Genomic DNA, 18,197 nt, shown 5'->3' with positions numbered 1-18,197 from the left:
TCAGTCTATTACATTTTAGATAGCAATGCTCAGAATGTAATAGGAACATCAGAGGGTCTGGGGAGACATTTTGGCCATCGCTCATGAGCAACTCTTTGCCCTTTAAACAGCATTTAGGTCCCAGGCCAAAAAATGAGCAGAAAATAACAATTCCAGCTCACTGAGGATGACCAACTGATCACCACAGTGGTTCCATGAAGGACTGGGAAGAGCCACACAGCAAGAGCCAGGCCCACTTCACAGCCTCCCCACATGACGATGGGCCTGAGCCAGTCTTTGGAGGGGAGCAGTTTTCAAGAAAACTTTGCTTCCTTCCACGGCTGCTTTGTTTTCAAAAGACACTTTGCTTTGTTGAGATACCCAGAGATGAACAGAAAGCTTTATCACCTTGTGCCCCAGACCCGTGATAATCAACACCTGAGGAAGCCAGCCTTGGGACATGTCACCCCTATATGATAGAAGTTCAAAGATGATTTAGAATTTGATGATTTACGTCATCTTCTTCACATTTTTCCAGGAGTGCATCAGCTGTAAACAGCAACGGATCCCTGTATCATATAGTGGTTAATACATATTTATGTTAGTTCTCACCACTGAAGCCCCGTGAGGTAGATCATTAGAAAGATCATAGAACTGTGCCTCCGATTCTCTCTCTCTCTCTGGCCTCCCTTCCTCATAAATACTTTCCTTTTAAAATTTTCCTTATGAGGCTCACAACAGAGTACAGACACAAAGAAGAGACACAGCCCTGGGTTCTGTTGACATTTTCTGGAAATGTCAACAGAAGGGCCCTGGGTCGTTCCTGAAGGGCCAGTAGTTCTCCTGTTGCCAGAGACTTGCCACTGCTGCCATGTGACACCCAGTGGAATGTGCTGCCCAACTCAACGTCCTACTAACCTCGGCAGGATCTGAAACAACTCCCCCCCCGGTCATCCCCTCTCCCCTCCCGTTCCCTTCCCATCCACCTTGCTCCTCTCCTTTGCCCACCTTTCCTTGCCTCCTGGGTCCCTTTCCCTCTCACCCATAAAAACAACTATGCCAAGGAGACAAGAAAAGCTAAGACCATTTTTTATATGAGAACGACACAATCCACCATGGTCCTGTCAAAAGCCACCATGGCGGGACTGGGCTGCATGTGCCAAGAGTGATGGGGAATGATTTTAAAGGCTGTGCTCCAGGTGGCCAATCAACCTGCTGACCCAGTCTACACACTCTCTCTCTTGTTGTCCCTACAGGAAAACCATAAGGGTTAAAATAGTAGATGAGGAGGAATACGAAAGGCAAGAGAATTTCTTCATTGCCCTTGGTGAGCCGAAATGGATGGAACGTGGAATATCAGGTGTGAGATTCTTTGAAAACAAAACAACAAAAAAAGAAAACAAAAAAAAATTTTAAACAAACCGAAAAACAACAAAAAAAGAAAAAGCAATTACTATATTTTTTTCTCCCCCTTTTTTTTCTTCTCCTCCTTTTTCCTTCTGATCAACAGAGTTTTTTCTTTTCCCTCCTGTATTCTCGCTCTCACCCTGTTTCGTATCATCTCTGCCTTCTCATCAGCCTTAGCTTATTTCCAGATTCCTCCTTTCCCGCCTTCTGGGCCACACTGCAGCCTGAGCTCCTCATTACCCTCCTGAGTTACTTCCGTGTTTTGCTACAATGATTATCCCATTGCCAACATCCCCTGAACTCTTCCCACCCCACCCCACCCCCACACTGTGACCTGTAAATGTGGGAACTGCTGGGTGGGTGGGGAGGAGAAGAGAAAGAGAGGAGTACGTGCGATGCATGCTGTGCCCTCCCCGCCTCCCTCTCTCCAGCCTGGATCGAATGGGGGAGGGTCTGGGATGGGGGTAGGGCCCATGTTGCAAAGATGCTTTGACAGTTTTCTGCTGCATCCCCAACTTTTGTTGAATGCTTGGCAGGTTATTCACTTGGGGAGTGGCCCACAGGCCCCTCTGCCCTTCGTGAAGGTAAGTGTATTATCTGGCTATTTCACAGTTGGGTAGATCGCTACATGGGAAGATATACTGATTGTCAGAGGCCATGGCCTCTGAGAGCTCTCTGAGAGGGAGCTGGCTTTGGAGGTAGTCATGCAATTCAGAATCCTGAGCTATTCTTCCTCCCCAAGGCATCCCACCCCATCCCATCTTACCCCTATTCCTAGCCCAAGGTAGGGTACCTTATTCAGGCTTCTTTGAGATAAGGCAACCTCTAAAGCAGAAAATTGAGAGTCTACAAAAGAAAGGAAGTAATTCCTGGTTTGAAAATCCCCCTCGTTAGTGGGCCCTGGAAAAGGACCGACCTTGGGCAGGCCTGGAGTATGGACTTGTGGATTTTCCAACAGAAGGGACTCTCAATGGTGTAGTTGGTGCTGATCCCTGCAGACAGGTGTTGTGCAGTTCGTGGACACCTGCCATTTGGCATCTGCGAGTGAGCACATCACCCACATCCTGAGACAACCCTCATCCCGCACAAGAAGTGGCCTCGTCGCCTGCTTCCTCTGGACACACATCTCGGAATCCCTGCCAGGGGTTCATCCCTAATGGGCTGACTGTGTTGCAACCAGGGTAGATGTAAGGAGGGATTTCTTCCCTTGAAGAAAATGGTACAGTTGGAAGCCATGACTTTGAAAGTGTTGGAGAAATAGATGTGAAAATGGGTAAGAGTGCTTTTGGGAAGTACCAAGAGGACATTCACAATCCTATTCAGGAGAGATATGCTGCTGGGACCCTCCTGAAGCACGGAACAGTGAAATCCACTTGTTTTCCATAAAGGGGTGATTATTCTGCAACAACTTTGTACTCACATGACAAAGAGCAGCCTAACGCCTTTCTCTCAAGGACAGATCTAAGAGACTCAGCAGCCACACCCCCAAAGGCTCCTCTACAGTTTTTCTTGGACCCGTACAATTGGTCAGTTCTCATTACCTGCTGGGAGTCTGCAGAGCTGACCACCTCTGTGCCCGTACTGGTTTGGACACACCTGGTGCTCTAGGGACAGAAGCCCTCTCCATTTTCCATTGCTCATTATCTTCTTGGTCACCTAATAAGATGCGGCTGCTAGCATGACTGCCAAAGAGTGCTGGAAGAAAGAGAATCTTTCTGGCTCCATTGCTTCCCACATTGTACAGCTGCCAATCTTCCAGTTTCTGCCACCAAGAGTATTCTCAGAAGTTGTCTCAGCACCCGCCCTACCTCATTTCCACCTCCCTTGAGCATTTACTTTGCATCTTCATGATTGTTTGGAAGCAGCAGATACTGAAGGCCATTGTAAGCCAGCTTCAACAATTTGCACAGTCCCAGCTAATTAGGTGCAAACGAAAACAGCACGAAGGATCGTTCAGGGCAGCTGGAAGGACGGTAGTAGCTCCAGACAGGAGGAAGAGATTGGTAGTCCATATGCGCCTTTATTCCACCAGTAAAGAGGCTCTCCTTTTCTACCTTCCCTAAAATCCCTACCAACAGCAGGGCAGAGTGTGACCTAAGATAAGCCTTTCGCTTTTCAAGAGACCCAGCCAAATGCAAACACCTATGGCTACTCCTCATTTGAGGACACCTTCCTTTCTTGCAAAGGACTCTTTGTCCAAACTGATATCAGAAAAGCCCTGGTGGAGCCTAGACCTGGGGGAGGAAGTAGGTGAGAAGATAAAGATTTCAGCAAACTATCTGTGTGACATGCCCCCAGATCTTCCCAGTGACCAAGAGGCCAAGAAGGAAGATGCCAATAAGAAATTTGTCAGTTTCTCAGCCTCCTATTCTATTGTCTATTGAGGGAGTTAATTTGCAGTTTCTCTAGTTCTTCCCATATTTTGGCATCAGACCATAAGGTGAAAGTTCATAAAATCTGATTGTCTAGGCTCGGAATCAAATGAAAACCCATTCTGATTTCCAGAATTCCCTGCTGTTCTCAGAGTGAGAGACAGTACAGTGGAGATTGCTTTTCATTACCAATGCTACATGGGAGCGTCTCTGGCATTCAGAACAACAGAGGCTCTGCATGGTCAAAATGACAATTGCATTTAAAAAAAAAAAAAAAGGACTGGATTTGAAATAGGAGACTCTGTTCTTGGCAAATAAAACAGACTTCAGAGGTAAGATCAAAAGCTCTGGATAAGCTTGGGGAGGGAAAAAGAGAGGATAAATAGGAAACATAGTTGCCCTGGAGTGGAATGAGCCCGGGAGTCTGCAAGTGGACTTCTGAGAGCAACACCGAGCCACATAATGCCTGCTTTTGGGCCTGGGCCTGGACATTGGAAGTCTCGGGGAGAAAGGAAAGCACTCTCTCGCAAGAATGGGACCTGCTTGTTACAGGGGTAAGGTCAGCTCCAGCTTCTCTCAGCATCAGCAGCAGCAGGAAAGACACCCTTGAGGTCTTGTGTCACTCAAAGTTGGCCTACTGGATCTCGCTGACCCATCTGTAACTGTTGAGTGGAAGGTCTTGGATTCGCAGAGACAATGACTGGAGAATTATGCAATTCCAGCTGACTGCAGACCGTCTCACTGCTCTAGGGATGAGCAGGATGCTGAGAGGGATGTCTGAGTGAAAACCAGGGCATCAGGGACCTTTTCTGGAAGAGATGGCATTGTCCAGCCTACCTGGGTGCATTGGTGTGTTGGGATCTCTGGTCTTCACTGAAGTTTGGGGGCCAAAAGGGGGCTCTTCCATGCAGGTACATGGAAGAAGCAGAATGAACAAGCTCCCTAGCTGTCTATCTTCCTGTCTATTTATCTATCTGTCTGTCTCAATGTAGTGAGGAGATCCATTGATCAATTACCCTCTGGAATTCTAGATGGGAGATACCAGAAAAAGTCATCTCCTTGTTCGCCCTGTTCATATACCATGCAGATTCTGGATGTACATGTGTCTTAAGTGGCTGTGAATCTAGAATTATGGATCACAGGCCTGAGTTGCATTCCTAGAGATTTTTAGAAGAAACAATTTACTGACCCACTCCTCCCACACACACACTCCTTCCTCAGCAACCTCCATCAGTCACCAGCTGCACGAGGTATATGTGACAGGATGTTTCCAGATCTTTATCTGACAAAGGCCAAGGAAGGAGGTGCTGTGCTGACACCACGGAGATGAAAATGTGGTGTTCCACAAGAACTTTTTTTAATTTTTGGACCTTGGAGTCTAAGAGAGTTTAGCATAAGTACAAATTCAGGGGCTAGGGACAACCTGTGTTGGGTATGTCTTTAACTTAGTTTTATAGTTCATATAGAGACCTTGTATGTGTCACCTCTCATCTGTGTATAGCTATTGGTATGACAGTCTTTCTGTTCCAGAATATCTTGACTCTGATTTAACCTGCCCTTTCTGGATTAGAAAGACCGCCACCCAGAGATGCAGCACCATGGGAATGATGGAAAAGACAATTGCCAAACTAGACAGCAGACAAGTCTTATTGAACTCTACTAAGTTTGGGGACTTTAGTAGGCACAGGGACACAAAATGGTAGGGGTCCATGGCCCCAAACTCCAGGACATAGCTATAAAAAGTACAAACCACTCCAAGAAAATATTCTGTGGACTTACCTTTTCACTAAGTCATTCTTTGAGCGGAAATCAAAGTTCTGGCCAGCACAATAGCTGGGAAACCACTTGTGGCCATGGAAAGCTTATGGGCACTGGGAAGCTGAGCATGCTCTGATTATAAGGTTGGGGATATAAGACATAGAACAGGGCACTGTCCCACTCTACACACCGCTACCCAGTGCCCTGAGCTCCCATTCAAGCCCCCCGGTCATATTTTCCACTGGTAAGCCAGCTGCTCTGGCAGAGTTGCAGCCTACAGTTTTCATGCTACCTGGATTCTCACTCCTTCTTTACACAATGGATGTGACAACCAGATACCCCACAAGATCACCAGTGACCAACTCTGTCTCTGCCCCTCCCTCTTGGTTCCCCCATCCTCATTCCTTCATCCCTACCCCTCAGGGTTGCAGGGAAGGCATGGGGAAAGCTAACTCATACCTGCAGGCCCCTGGAGCTCAGCAGTGTCTTCAGCTGCTCACACCGCTTGCTGCTGCTACTGCTGTGCATGCTCTAAATGCTGCTTTCACATGTGGCTGCTGAGCTCTCACCTACTAAGCTCACTGCTTTCGTTTATGCTGTCAACAACCCCGAAGCCTGGGGATACTTTCAAGATGGGACCTTAATGCTCTCTCCTTTTCTTTCTTCCCCTTGTCTGTATCCATTTGCAAACAGCGCTCCTGTTATCTCCAGGTAAGAGGTGTCTTGCCCCCTCTTTTCCACGTCTTGCCAGTGCCACTATTTGGTTTAAGACCAATGTCTTTTGATTTACTTAATAGGAACTGCAGGCTTGAGCTAACCAGACAAGTTCTCTCAAGGACGGGGTGATTTATTTCCCCATATGAAGTAATTGTGATGGAGTAGCAATGCCTTGAGTGTCATTTCTGTCAGTGAAGTAGTAAAGGCATAGCTGATCCTCTCTGGAACCAGGAAGAGAAACAAAACTTACCAGAGATAGTGGGTCATAGATTCCTGAGCCTTAATTCATCTGTCATCTCTTGTTGTAGGGGAAGAGAGGATGAGAGTCAGAGCTGGAATTTCCGAATAGGATTTTGATGGAAAATACTTTGATCCTGAGGGATCAGGGGAAAATAATCAAGAGCTGCTGTGAGAACATGAAAACCAATTTTTAAAGAATCTGGACCCATCCTGGAGATTTTCCATCTCTCACAGCTGAGACCTAAATGCTAGAATTTTTGGTTCATTTGTCTTTGACCCTTGAAGTCACATGTACCATGAATAAAAATAATTAGGATGATATGAGGGGTGGGGGTAATGTTTTAGCTAGAAATAGAAACTTTAGGTATTTATTTTGGAAAAATTCTCATGCAGAATCTAGATCCTGTGTAGGACATACATCTACTTTGAGAGCATGCTTGCATGAGTGGAAACCAGTCATAAACAGCATCCAACTTTGTAAGCAGATAGTTAGGAAAGCATTTCCAGCATATCCAGCAATACTGTAACTCTTGGTGCAGGCAGAGTGTTCAATGCAAGACAGTTTCAATATTTAAAAAAAAAAAAACAAAAACCTTACATCTTATCAGTACTTTGTTTTTTTTTTTTTTAACTTATATATTTTTTAAAAAGATGACTGGTAAGGGGATCTTAACCCTTGACTTGGTGTTGTCAGCACCACGCTCACCCAGTGAGCAAACTGGCCATCCCTATATTGGGATCTGAACCCGTGGCCTTAGCGTTATCAGAACCACACTCTCCCGAGTGAGCCACAGGCCAGCCCCTTATCAGTACATTGAAAATAGAAAAAAGTTTCAGGTCACTTAAGAGGCAAAACATCTTGCAGAGTTCACTGGTATTCAAAGTTACCTACAGGCTACCCCCTGGATTTAGGAAGGGGTGGTGTACATAATAAGAATATTTTCTTTCTTGGAGCTTTAAACAAAAGAATGTAGTTAACTCTTACACTTTCCTTTGTGTAAAAAAAAAAAAAACAAAAAAACCCCCACTACTCCTTACTTTCTTTTTATAGCAGCAGGATAAGGGCTACCCCAACCCTGTGTTCTCCACTGTTCCCCCAGGGTATTGATTTCATAGTGTCGTGTCTTTCTTCTCCATTTCACTCATCCTCTTGCCTGAAAAGGTGTCTAGGCTTCTTTGTTCGAACTCTTGCCCCCATTCCGCACATAATATATGCACAACAAAGATTGTGATTTACTTTAATCTTCTTTATACTTTTAACATACTCGCAAATACCAATAGAAGATAAAATGGGGATGGAGGGGAACGGTGCCTTTTCCTAGATCTTTTGATCTGTAAACCTTTAATTTAGGAGCCCTTGATTAGACTTTAAATCCACTGGAAATCTCAAATCCGTATTCTAATTTTCCTGGGTGGACAGGCAAACATGATTAACAATGCCAGTGGTGAAAGAGGGAGAACAAATATGTTCATTCTGAGCTACCCCACCAAGCTCAGGGGCCCTGCAGCAAGAGCAGTGGCTGACTCCTCCTACTTCTTTCTTTTTTTTTTTTTTTGCGACCAGTAAGGGGATTGTAACCCTTGGCTTGGTGTCGCCCACACCGTGCTCAGCCAGTGAGCACACCAGCCATCCCTATATAGGATCTGAACCCGCGGCCTCTGCGCTACCAGCGCCACACTCTCCCGAGTGAGCCACAGGGTCGGCCCCTCCTTCTTCTTTCTAAGGATGCCTGCAGAGCATTCACAGCAGCCCATTCTTGTCTGGCCTGGCAATCTCTGTTTTTCCAATATTTGTTCAATCTTCGATCCTATTCATATTCTCAATCTCTCTCTCTCTCTCTCTCTCTCTCTCTCTCTCTCTCACCCTTCCACCCCACTTCTCTTCCTATTCCTACACTGAGAGTTTGTTTAGTCCATTTGAATATCTAGACCACCTGTCATTTATTTTCTCTATTTGAAATTCTGAGGAGTCCCATGAAGAACAAGTGATCAAAATCACTATGTTATCAGTTCGAGACTTATCATTCTTTCAAGAAATTAACTTAATTTGAATTTAAAGCAATGATCATTACAAAAATAGAAAAAGGCAGAAATGCCTACCAAACCAAGAAAGTATCAAATCAATCAATTTACAGACATATACAGAATGCCTGTGTGAGGCTGTGGGAGATCCAAAGATAGAAGATTGGTTATTCGTCAAAGAGATTTTTGCAGAAACCTAGATGGAAAAACTGACTGTCACTGTAAGGTGGACAGGTCAATAGATAGATCAATATCCTGCCAGATGGATATAGTGCCAGATTGATAGCTGGACAAGGGGTCAGACAGGTACATTTATATGTTACTGGAGAGTTTATTATATTGGTATAAAGTTCTTGTGGCACATGTGAAGTATGACATGGGGGAATTGGGGAGGAAGGAGTGGAGTAATACTGTCACTGCTAAGGTAGGCATTGTGACATGGTGCCAAAACCTGCAAGGAGGGCAAAAGAGCACTCATGCTTTGAAGGAATCTATACGTCTTCTTTCTAAAGGCTTTTTCTTAGAATGGCTTGCAGTCTGACTTTTAGGATTGATGGCCTCATAGCCAGAACCCTACATGCACCCAGATTTACCTTCAGAACAAATTAACCGAAGACTTGAATCCAATGGATTAAATGCAGTCAGGCTGCTAGAAGTCATCTGCTGATTTGGAAATATATATGACATAGATCCTTGAGAAATCATTGTTTCTGAAAGTGGCCACCAACACTAGAGGGAGAACAGCACCACGGACAGCTCCTAAAGATGTGGGGAATTGCCTTCTGTGTCTGGTGCCAGAAACACTGAGGAAAAGAGCCAGCTCAGGAATTCTCCACACGCTTTCATACCATCTTCATTCAGGCTGGCTAAGAAAATCCTTATATCACAAATAAGGCTCTCTGCTTGGTAACTTGCACTCTTGGCTTATAGTCTTTTCAGTGAATTCCTTTCCTTGCAACCTCAAGAGCTTGAGTCCCACCCCTCCCCTTGCTTCACCAATTCCCAAACTAGAGAGAAAAGAAGACCTTGGCTTCCGACCCATTTTGTCCTTGAGATTACCCAAGGACAGAGAATTCCCCTGGGAAGTTTACTGTGTGGAATGAAAGCAATTAAGGAGTCGAATAAAAGAATTAATTGCATGTGAGAATGTGGACTTGGATGGAAAGATGTTTAAATGAGCTCTGAAAGAAACAAGATGCCAAGAGCAATTTTCTAATCAAAAGGGAATAAATAGATTCAATCTTGATTTCACTCTAATCCAGAAAACATGTCGTCATGGTGAAGGGGTATTAAAATGGACTCACCCGCTGAAGCAGAAAAAATGATTATCTGTTCAATATGAGAAGGGACCATTGGTAATCAAGTCAAGATGCTGAGGGACACAGAGAATGCCTGAAAAGAAAGGAAAGGAAGACCATTTTTGTTCTGATTTTGAACAAGTTTTTGTGCCCCCCCAAAAAAGTACCTGGTTCCTATAGAAATCCTGGGGATCTTTCACTGGAAAATCATGAATTTTGGGGAACTCTTCCAAGTTTCTCATTATGAGGATAATATTCATGTGTATGAAATATAGATATTTATGGAAATATTACCCTTTTCTTCTTTATAGAGGGGATAGTGCCAACAGCACTGGAAAAAGATGTTACTGTGAACCAGTAGATATTCCCTTTGGATAGATGTGCTTCCGTACCTCCGAGAACTCTCACAAGAAGTAGTTGAACTGTCAGGCCCAACAGTTCAAAATAAAATTTGGCTTTTCTTCCCAGCTCCCCAACATCTCACCAAATGACTTTAGAACTTCACTTGGTTTTATTTCTTGGAAGGTCTTTGGGTCAGGTTGCTCATCCAGGTATAAAACAGAAAGAGGAATTTTTATCTGAAGCCTACAAGGAACCCTCTTATGGTCTGGTGGTCATAAAGTGTTCAGCACTTTACAGAAAGAGACACTAAAAAATATACAGTGTCCCCATTCCCAAGAGCAATCTACTTTGTATGCACTGTCCATACCTAATACTTTGAGCTATAGACTTCCAAAGAATGGAAAAGATGCTAAAGCTAGTCTGATTTTGTTTTATTGCAGATGTGACAGACAGGAAGCTGACTGTGGAGGAGGAGGAAGCCAAGAGGATAGCAGAGATGGGAAAGCCAGTATTGGGTGAACACCCCAAACTGGAGGTCATCATTGAAGAGTCCTATGAGTTCAAGGTCAGGCCATCAGTGAGGACTAATTGAATAGGTGGGAGGCAGAAGACCTGGGATTTTGTCCCAGTTTCACCACTGAATATGTGAAATTGAAACTGAACAAATCACTTACCTACCCTGGGTCTCAGTTTCCCATTTGAACATTGAACAAGTAGTGCTGGCCATTTGTATGCTAGGAATACTTTGAGGAAACAAATAGAATATAGTATAAATGGGCTAGAAAGCCCCTGGATGTATCATCACTATTGTTTGCCTGTGTTTTTAAAACCTACTAAAATTCACTACTCTGGGGCAAGGTTTATTGATATTATTGTTAATCTGTTTGTATTACTCTGAATATCCAACATCAGAAGCCACAGCCAAAAGAAAAGAGAAATAGAACAACTGTCCCAAAATGTATCACTCCAGGCCATTCTATGTATAACTTTCAGAACCCCTGAAATGCAGGGCATCTTTCAGTCCTTTGAAGAACCAGACTTCTCATTGGTTCTGAGCACTCTAACTTCATGTTTCCAAGTTTTTCTTTCTCTAACAGACTACAGTGGACAAGCTGATCAGGAAGACAAACCTGGCCTTGGTTGTGGGGACCCATTCCTGGAGGGACCAGTTCATGGAGGCTATCACTGTCAGTGCAGGTAAGAAGGGTCTCAAGGTGGCCTTGCTGGGAGAAGCAGGCAACACCTGAGAAGGAAGAGCAGCCACGTGAATAGCCCGCCAGTGCGTGGGAAGGCCTGTGTGTCCAGTCCTCCCAGCTCTAATCCTCAGTGTTTACCTGTTTCACTGGGTCACCTTGGAAAAGAATCATGGGGTAATTAAAGCAGCATGGCTATCTCTGGTTTTAGATCCTGGTTTTGCTCTGTGAACTAGGACAAGTATCCTCTCTGATCTCAATTTTCTCATCCCTAAGAGGGAACCATTGCTACCTTTCTCAGAAGGGTAAAAGGGTACAGAGTCGGGTACATAACACGGACTCAATAAATTCTGGTTTCCATCATTCGTTCCTTTCATTAATTTGGTCCCATTTTTCTGTAAAATAGGGGAAAATTCTGATTTAGAGACACAAGGGTCAGGAGTTTGTAAAACACTTTGCACTGACTCTCCAACAAACCTCCACCCTGCATGATTCCAAACCTGTCCTTTGGCATTTACTGACAGGTTCTCTCCATAGTGACCTACAGCAAAGCTAGGAGTCCCAGAGACCTTCAGACATGTTGGAATGGGGATGGAAAGGGTCCCCAGCCATCTCAGTACTGCCTGTCAGCTCCACCGAATGTTCCTGGTGCTGCCGAGCACCACTGGCCTTGCCTTTTTTCATGAGGCTTTGTTGTCATAGCAACCCACAGGGTCATATCCCCAAGGCCCCAGAGCCAGGGCGAAAGCACAGCCAGGAGGAGAGGCCTGTGCTGCTGCTGGTGCCCAACTTTTGTCAGCACCTGCTTCAGATCCTTCTAGTTCCCCTGATGACCTCACTGTGTTCCTCTAGAGACAATAAGCAGAATGTAAGCCATATCGTCCACCCCCTCCTTTTACAAACGAGGGAACTGAGGTTCAGAAACAAGAGATAATTTACCCCAGGTTACAGATTTTCTCCATGGCAAAGCTGGAATCAGAACCCAAGTGTCCTGACTCTTGCTGTTTCGAAACCTAACTTCTCCCTGTTATGCCAAAGCCTTACAAAGGCTGCCCTGGACGAGGCGCCAGCGAGCCTCAGCACAGCCTCTCTTCCTGGACTGCTGAATGGGCAGCTCTGCCAGTGTCTGGCAAGGACAATCAGGGCCCATCCCCGCTGTATCCCATGGGATATTTGGAGGATGGCACTGGCTCTCTGGTACACCCTCATGATCTGGAATGACAGCTCTGGGGATGGACTGTAACCAGCACCACGATGGTTATTGCAGCAGTCAGGTCAGGAAATTCGAGAGGAGCCCGCTGGCATCCAGTGGAGAGTGGGCACACAGACCTGATTCTGCTTCTCTTCCCCTCGGCAACCAGATGCAGCCTGCTCCATCCCTTGCTTTCTCTGCCACTGTCTTGTCCCCCCATCGTGGTCTCCCACCCTAATCTCTCTCTCTTCTCTTCCTTTTTCCCGCTCTCTCTCTCTCGCACTCTCCCTTTGTTCCCTGAATTCAAATTAACCAATGAGGCAACCCAACTTGTCTCCCTTTTCCCACCTGTTTCCTGGTGTCCCCTCCCTGGCCCTTGCCAGCGGCCCAGAAGAGAGCTGGAGTCTTCTTCTCACCAGTGATGCCTGTGCCATGGGTTGGACTTGACTTTCTCAGGAAGGAGGATCTGACCTTGCTGCCCTTGCTTGGGCCTGTTTTTCTTGCCTGCAGCTGGGGACGAGGATGAGGATGAGTCAGGGGAGGAGAGGCTGCCATCTTGCTTTGACTATGTCATGCACTTCCTGACGGTCTTCTGGAAGGTGCTGTTTGCCTGCGTGCCCCCCACAGAGTACTGCCACGGCTGGGCCTGCTTCGTCGTCTCCATCCTCATCATCGGCATGCTCACCGCCATCATCGGGGACCTGGCCTCCCACTTCGGTTGCACCATTGGTCTCAAGGATTCCGTCACAGCTGTTGTTTTCGTGGCATTTGGCACCTCTGTGCCAGGTGAGAGTGAGAGGTGCTTGAATGTGCAGAGAGGAGAGTCCTCGTTCAAATGACCCTGCATTCTGCCTCATTATCTTCACCACCATCTCTGATCTGAGCTGAACAGAGCCTCTGCCCTTAAGTGCGCAAAAGTCAACCAAAGGGATTAATGATAATATTAATAATGATAGCTGACCTTTCTTGAGCACTTTCAATGTGACAGGCGCTATGTATGCTAAGCAATTTACATGTTTTGTCCCTGTCATGCTCACCAAAACCGCATTAAATAGGGAAAGTTATTATCCCCAGCTTGACAAGTGAAGAAACAGGCCCACAGAGGTTAAGCTACCTGCCCAAGTTAGTGGCCCGATTTCTTAACCTCTACATTACATGAATAGGCAAAAAAAAAAACAATGTAATTCCAAGAATAAGATATTGTTCTCCTTCCGTTTACCTCTGGCAGTATCTGAGAGGCTAGTGTACAGCCTGTTTGAGGACATCATGATAGGCATGTCCATGAGCATTCCTGGCCTCCTCTGCTTGTAGTACAAAGTGTCTCCTAGCAGGACAGGGAAAGAAAACAGCAAGCTTTTATCCTTTCACATGAAGAATGATACACTTTTGTTTTCTTCTAAACACTCAGAGACAAACAGAAGTAGACATTCATTTATTTATTCATTAGCACCTATTATGCTTGTTAGAGTACTGTGCTAGTTGCTGAGACTATAATAAGAGACATGCTTTCTAGGAGACTGCATTCAACTACTGTAATTAAAATAATCTCTATAAGTTCTATGAAGAAAAAGCACAGGTGCTATGCAAGTATCCAACAGGTGGACCTGGACTAGGCTGGAGTCATGGGTGGCTTCTGAGGGAGATATATGGAAGCCGGGCCTGAATGACAAGGAGGAGTTAGCAGGTGGGGAGGGGCTGCATTAGCCCAGGTTCCTTACTTAATTCAGTTGGGGTCTCTGGGGAGCCTGAACCCTGAACTCCTGCCAGCAAGCTGGAATATTGATTGAATCTCCTCTCACCTGGCTGGACCAAGGGAAACTCTTCCTGTACTGAGAAAGCATATCCTCTGGAGCGTAACTGAATCTACATCACACTCTAGGAAAACCTCTTCCCCAAACCCCAGCACACACTAGTGGGATTATTTGTACATTTGTGATGCAAGAGGTTTGGCATTGTGCAAATGTGTCAAGTGATAGGAAATGAGGTGGATGATCCAGGGAAGGCTTTGTGGATGGGTTGCCCTGTGATCTCTGTTCTCCAGGCCTTGAGGGGCCAGAAATATCAAAGGGGAAGGAGCAAATATGGAGAGAAGAATAAATGTGGGACTAAATAGCTAAGGATCAGAGGCCAAAAAAATAAATACATAAACCAAAGTCATAGGCAAAAAAAAGGCAAGAGACTTTTTCTGGGAGATCTGAGAAAATTGGCAACAGTGGGGCAAGCCAAGGCAAGCCAGGCAGGGAGATAGTTGGGGCACTTGCATGTCCTTGCAATTGGTCCAGAGAACAGCTAACAGCATTAGGGACTTTAAGAAGGTTATGCTCTCAATGGTCCACTCATCTGATTTAGTGGCTTTGGTTGAAGCTCTTTAGATGTAGTTGATGATATGGAAAGGGAACTTACATGAAGGTTTTAGGGCCAAGCCTCTTGCTAACTTCCTTCATGACCTTGGGCAGATTCCTTTGCCCTTATTTTCCTTACCTATAAAATAAAAGAGTTGGGCTACTTGTCACTGACTGTCCTTCCTGCACCTACAATCTGTGCCACAATCTAAAGTCAAACATCCTGCAAGGCCCTGTGTTCCATATACGAACTGCAAAGACAGAGCCCCTCTTTCCTTGAGTCCACAGCTCAGCCCGCTTGTCCCCACCATGGTTCCCCCACATGTCCTCTGTCCCTGTAAATCTAGCACTCAGTCCAGAGCCAAGCCCATAGGCATTGTGCAATAACTGTAAAGTAAGCAAATGCCCCATATGACAGTTACAATCAGGCATCTATCCTAAGTAGCATCCTGGATGTCAATTCCCTGGGGAGATATTATGGAATGGCAAAACCCTTTACTGAAAAAGTAGTCAAAGGGAAATAACAAACTCACTCGGTAAATATCAGGACTGGAAAGGCCCTTACAAATCTTTCAGATTCCTGAAGATGAGAAACGGGAAGCCCAGACCAGGGAGATGACTTGCCCAAGGCCACACAGCTTGTGGCAGAGTTTGGAGTAGCCCCCAGCCCTTGCCTCTCATTCCTGGGCTCAACCCACCAGCTCAAGCTGCCTTTGGGGCTTACTCAAAGACAGACCCTCCGTATCTCAGCCTCCCGCCCACTGTCATTTGTCTCTGTCCTTTTCCAGATACGTTTGCCAGCAAAGCTGCTGCCCTCCAGGATGTGTACGCAGACGCTTCCATTGGCAACGTTACAGGCAGCAATGCTGTCAACGTCTTCCTGGGCATTGGCCTGGCCTGGTCCGTGGCCGCCATCTACTGGGCCCTGCAGGGACAGGAGTTCCACGTGTCAGCCGGCACGCTGGCCTTCTCCGTCACCCTCTTCACCATCTTTGCATTTGTCTGTATCAGCGTGCTCTTGTACCGACGGCGGCCCCACCTGGGCGGGGAGCTCGGTGGCCCCCGTGGCTGCAAGCTTGCCACGACTTGGCTCTTTGTGAGCCTGTGGCTCCTCTATATACTCTTTGCCACACTGGAGGCCTATTGCTACATCAAAGGGTTCTGAACCTCAGAACAAGGCCTCCAGCAGGGAGGCCTAGGACTTCTCCTAAGAGAAGGGCACTTCCCCACCAGTGACCTCTCCAGGATGAGCAGCCCTGGAGAGACAGCATCAGGACCCGAGCCCCAGGAACTTCACCCGACCTAGACCCTGGCAGTGAACTGAAAGGGCAAAGTCTTAATCAATCAAACAGAATGAAGGAAACACCCACTTTACAAAGTATTTAGTTACTTACAAACCAACAGCAGCAACAAATCCACCTCCACCCCATCTTCCCACCCATGTCCCTGACCCATAGCAAAGGTCAGACCCTTTCACCTCCTGCTATTCCACCTTCTGATTATTCCTTTGCCTCTGTTTTCTCTGGGGGCAGGGTGTCTCCTGTCTGTCCAATTCGATACATCACAGTTCTCTCGCTCAGCTGGCACAGCATAAAAATCAGTCATATCCCCGTGGCTAGCTTGGGGTTCTCTTTTCCTTATAGTCATTATTGTGGTTGCTTTCGTTTTTCCATCAGGTTCTGCTTGCTGTTTTGTCTTGTCTTTTCTTCCTGAAGTTAGTGTCAAAGGTGCCATGAAGGAACTCCAGGTGGGAGCCGACAGATGTAGGCATGCACTTGCAGACACTCACCCTCCATCCTCACAGGCTGGGAGACATCTCTTGGCTCCATCGAACTCCTTTTGCTCTCTGAGTTCTTTGGAGGACTGGTGGCGTTTGGGTGGAAGTAAGCTTGCACACTCACACGGGGGCACTAAGGAGCAGGGGCTTCTACCGGAGCAGGGGGAGCTTTCTGTGCTTATGCTCAAATCAAGTCAAAAACAAAAGCAACTGTCCTCTTCCCTTCCCAAGCCTTTCTGATTCCGTGTGTGTCACGTCAGTGTCTATATGTGCATCCTTCCGCAGGGAGACCGCCGAGTGGGAGACACGAGACGAAAATAGGAACGTGTGTGATGACAAAGGGCAGCTGGGGAAACAAAAGAGACATGTGCCTTCTTGAGTGTCTTTGGCTTTGTATCTGAGGCAGGAGAGAAGAAATGTCCAGCCAGAGGGATCTCTAAGGCAAAAAGATGATATCGAAAATGTCAGTGTTTCTGAGAAATGTCGGCTTCACCACCCCTTGTTTCCTAATGTGCCACACTAGGAAGGCAGACTGTATTTCTTGAAGTGATGCAAAACCTCAGAGGTTTATAAGAGAACAAGGGGCTCCTTCCACCTCTCCTTGGCCCTCAGGTTCCGAACGAAAGCATTTTCACAAGACAGCAACTGGAATTCCTCATTTTCCCCACATTCCTGCTTGTTTCTAAACCTCATGAAGCTGTTTTTCCAGCTTACGGGGTATTTCTTGCCCTAGTAATAGGAATCTTAGTTGCCATAATCCCATGGAGCCTGGATTTATAGAAAAAACAAAAAAAAAGATTCCCATGCTCTCTGGATCTTTTCCCAATAGATTCTGAAAGGACCTGGCTTTAAAAACACACACACACATGAATAAACACACATACAACATCATCACGAAACTGCCCACAGACCTTTATGCTTCCTGCATTGACATAAATACATTTTCTAAGGGGGAGAAAAGAAATTTAAAAACACCTGTTTAATTTTAAACACATTTTTTAAAGAAAAAAATAACTAAAAAAGAAACAGTGCTTGTGTCATAAGCTATGTGGACAGTTGCCAGTGGAAATGTTGGGTTGGTTTTAAAAAAATAAATAAAAGCTATACTTATATCTCTCTACATATAGCTTGTTTCTCTCTGTGTTTCTTCAGTGAAAGATCCAGGAAGCCACCTTGGGTCACTTCTGCAGCAGATGCGATTGAGGTGAAGGTGTCATCTCCTATCACACTCAGGTGCCAATGTGTCAGAGCCGGTACTTTTTAAGCAAAAATACTTCAGGGCAATACTGCCTGTCAAAAGCTGGACCTTGAGCAGCTGAAGGACATAGAAGTAAGAGCTGTGATGATTAAAGCGGAAGGAGCTTTTTGAATTAGAAAGGCACGGTGGGGCAGGATTCCACTAGGAAGACAGTGGCCTGCATTTATTCCCATAGACATATATGCATAATCATTTATTCATTCCCTCACCATTCATTCAGCAAACATATTTTGAACAGTTTTCATGCACTGAGCTACATTCTGGTGACACAAAGAAGAGTAAGATACAATTCCTGACCTC

The 18,197-nt window shown here is 45.7% G+C and overlaps 1 protein-coding gene across 8 annotated transcripts in view; it reads left to right on the top strand.

The window, feature by feature from the left end:
• SLC8A3 (solute carrier family 8 member A3) overlaps nt 1–17,759 on the top strand; it is a 137,758-nt gene extending 119,999 nt beyond the window's left edge. For 4 of the 8 annotated variants that reach the window (XM_063092155.1, XM_063092153.1, XM_063092154.1 and 1 more), the window contains 5 exons: nt 6,210–6,227; nt 10,576–10,700; nt 11,233–11,332; nt 13,031–13,306; nt 15,651–17,759. In XM_063092155.1, the coding sequence (XP_062948225.1) occupies nt 6,210–6,227; nt 10,576–10,700; nt 11,233–11,332; nt 13,031–13,306; nt 15,651–16,027 (896 nt within the window). In that variant the 3' untranslated portion in view covers nt 16,028–17,759. Of the gene's footprint in view, nt 1–1,235; nt 1,340–6,209; nt 6,228–10,575; nt 10,701–11,232; nt 11,333–13,030; nt 13,307–15,650 lie in introns of all 8 variants that reach the window. The other 4 variants (XM_063092156.1, XM_063092160.1, XM_063092158.1 and 1 more) reach the window with 3 other exon arrangements.
• The last annotated feature ends 438 nt before the right edge of the window (nt 17,760–18,197 follow it).

Source organism: Cynocephalus volans, chromosome 3, assembly GCF_027409185.1.
Source record: "Cynocephalus volans isolate mCynVol1 chromosome 3, mCynVol1.pri, whole genome shotgun sequence".
Lineage (NCBI taxonomy): Eukaryota > Metazoa > Chordata > Mammalia > Dermoptera > Cynocephalidae > Cynocephalus > Cynocephalus volans.
Note: the sequence above shows the minus strand (reverse complement) of the source record. Positions and strands in the feature narration are given on the sequence as shown.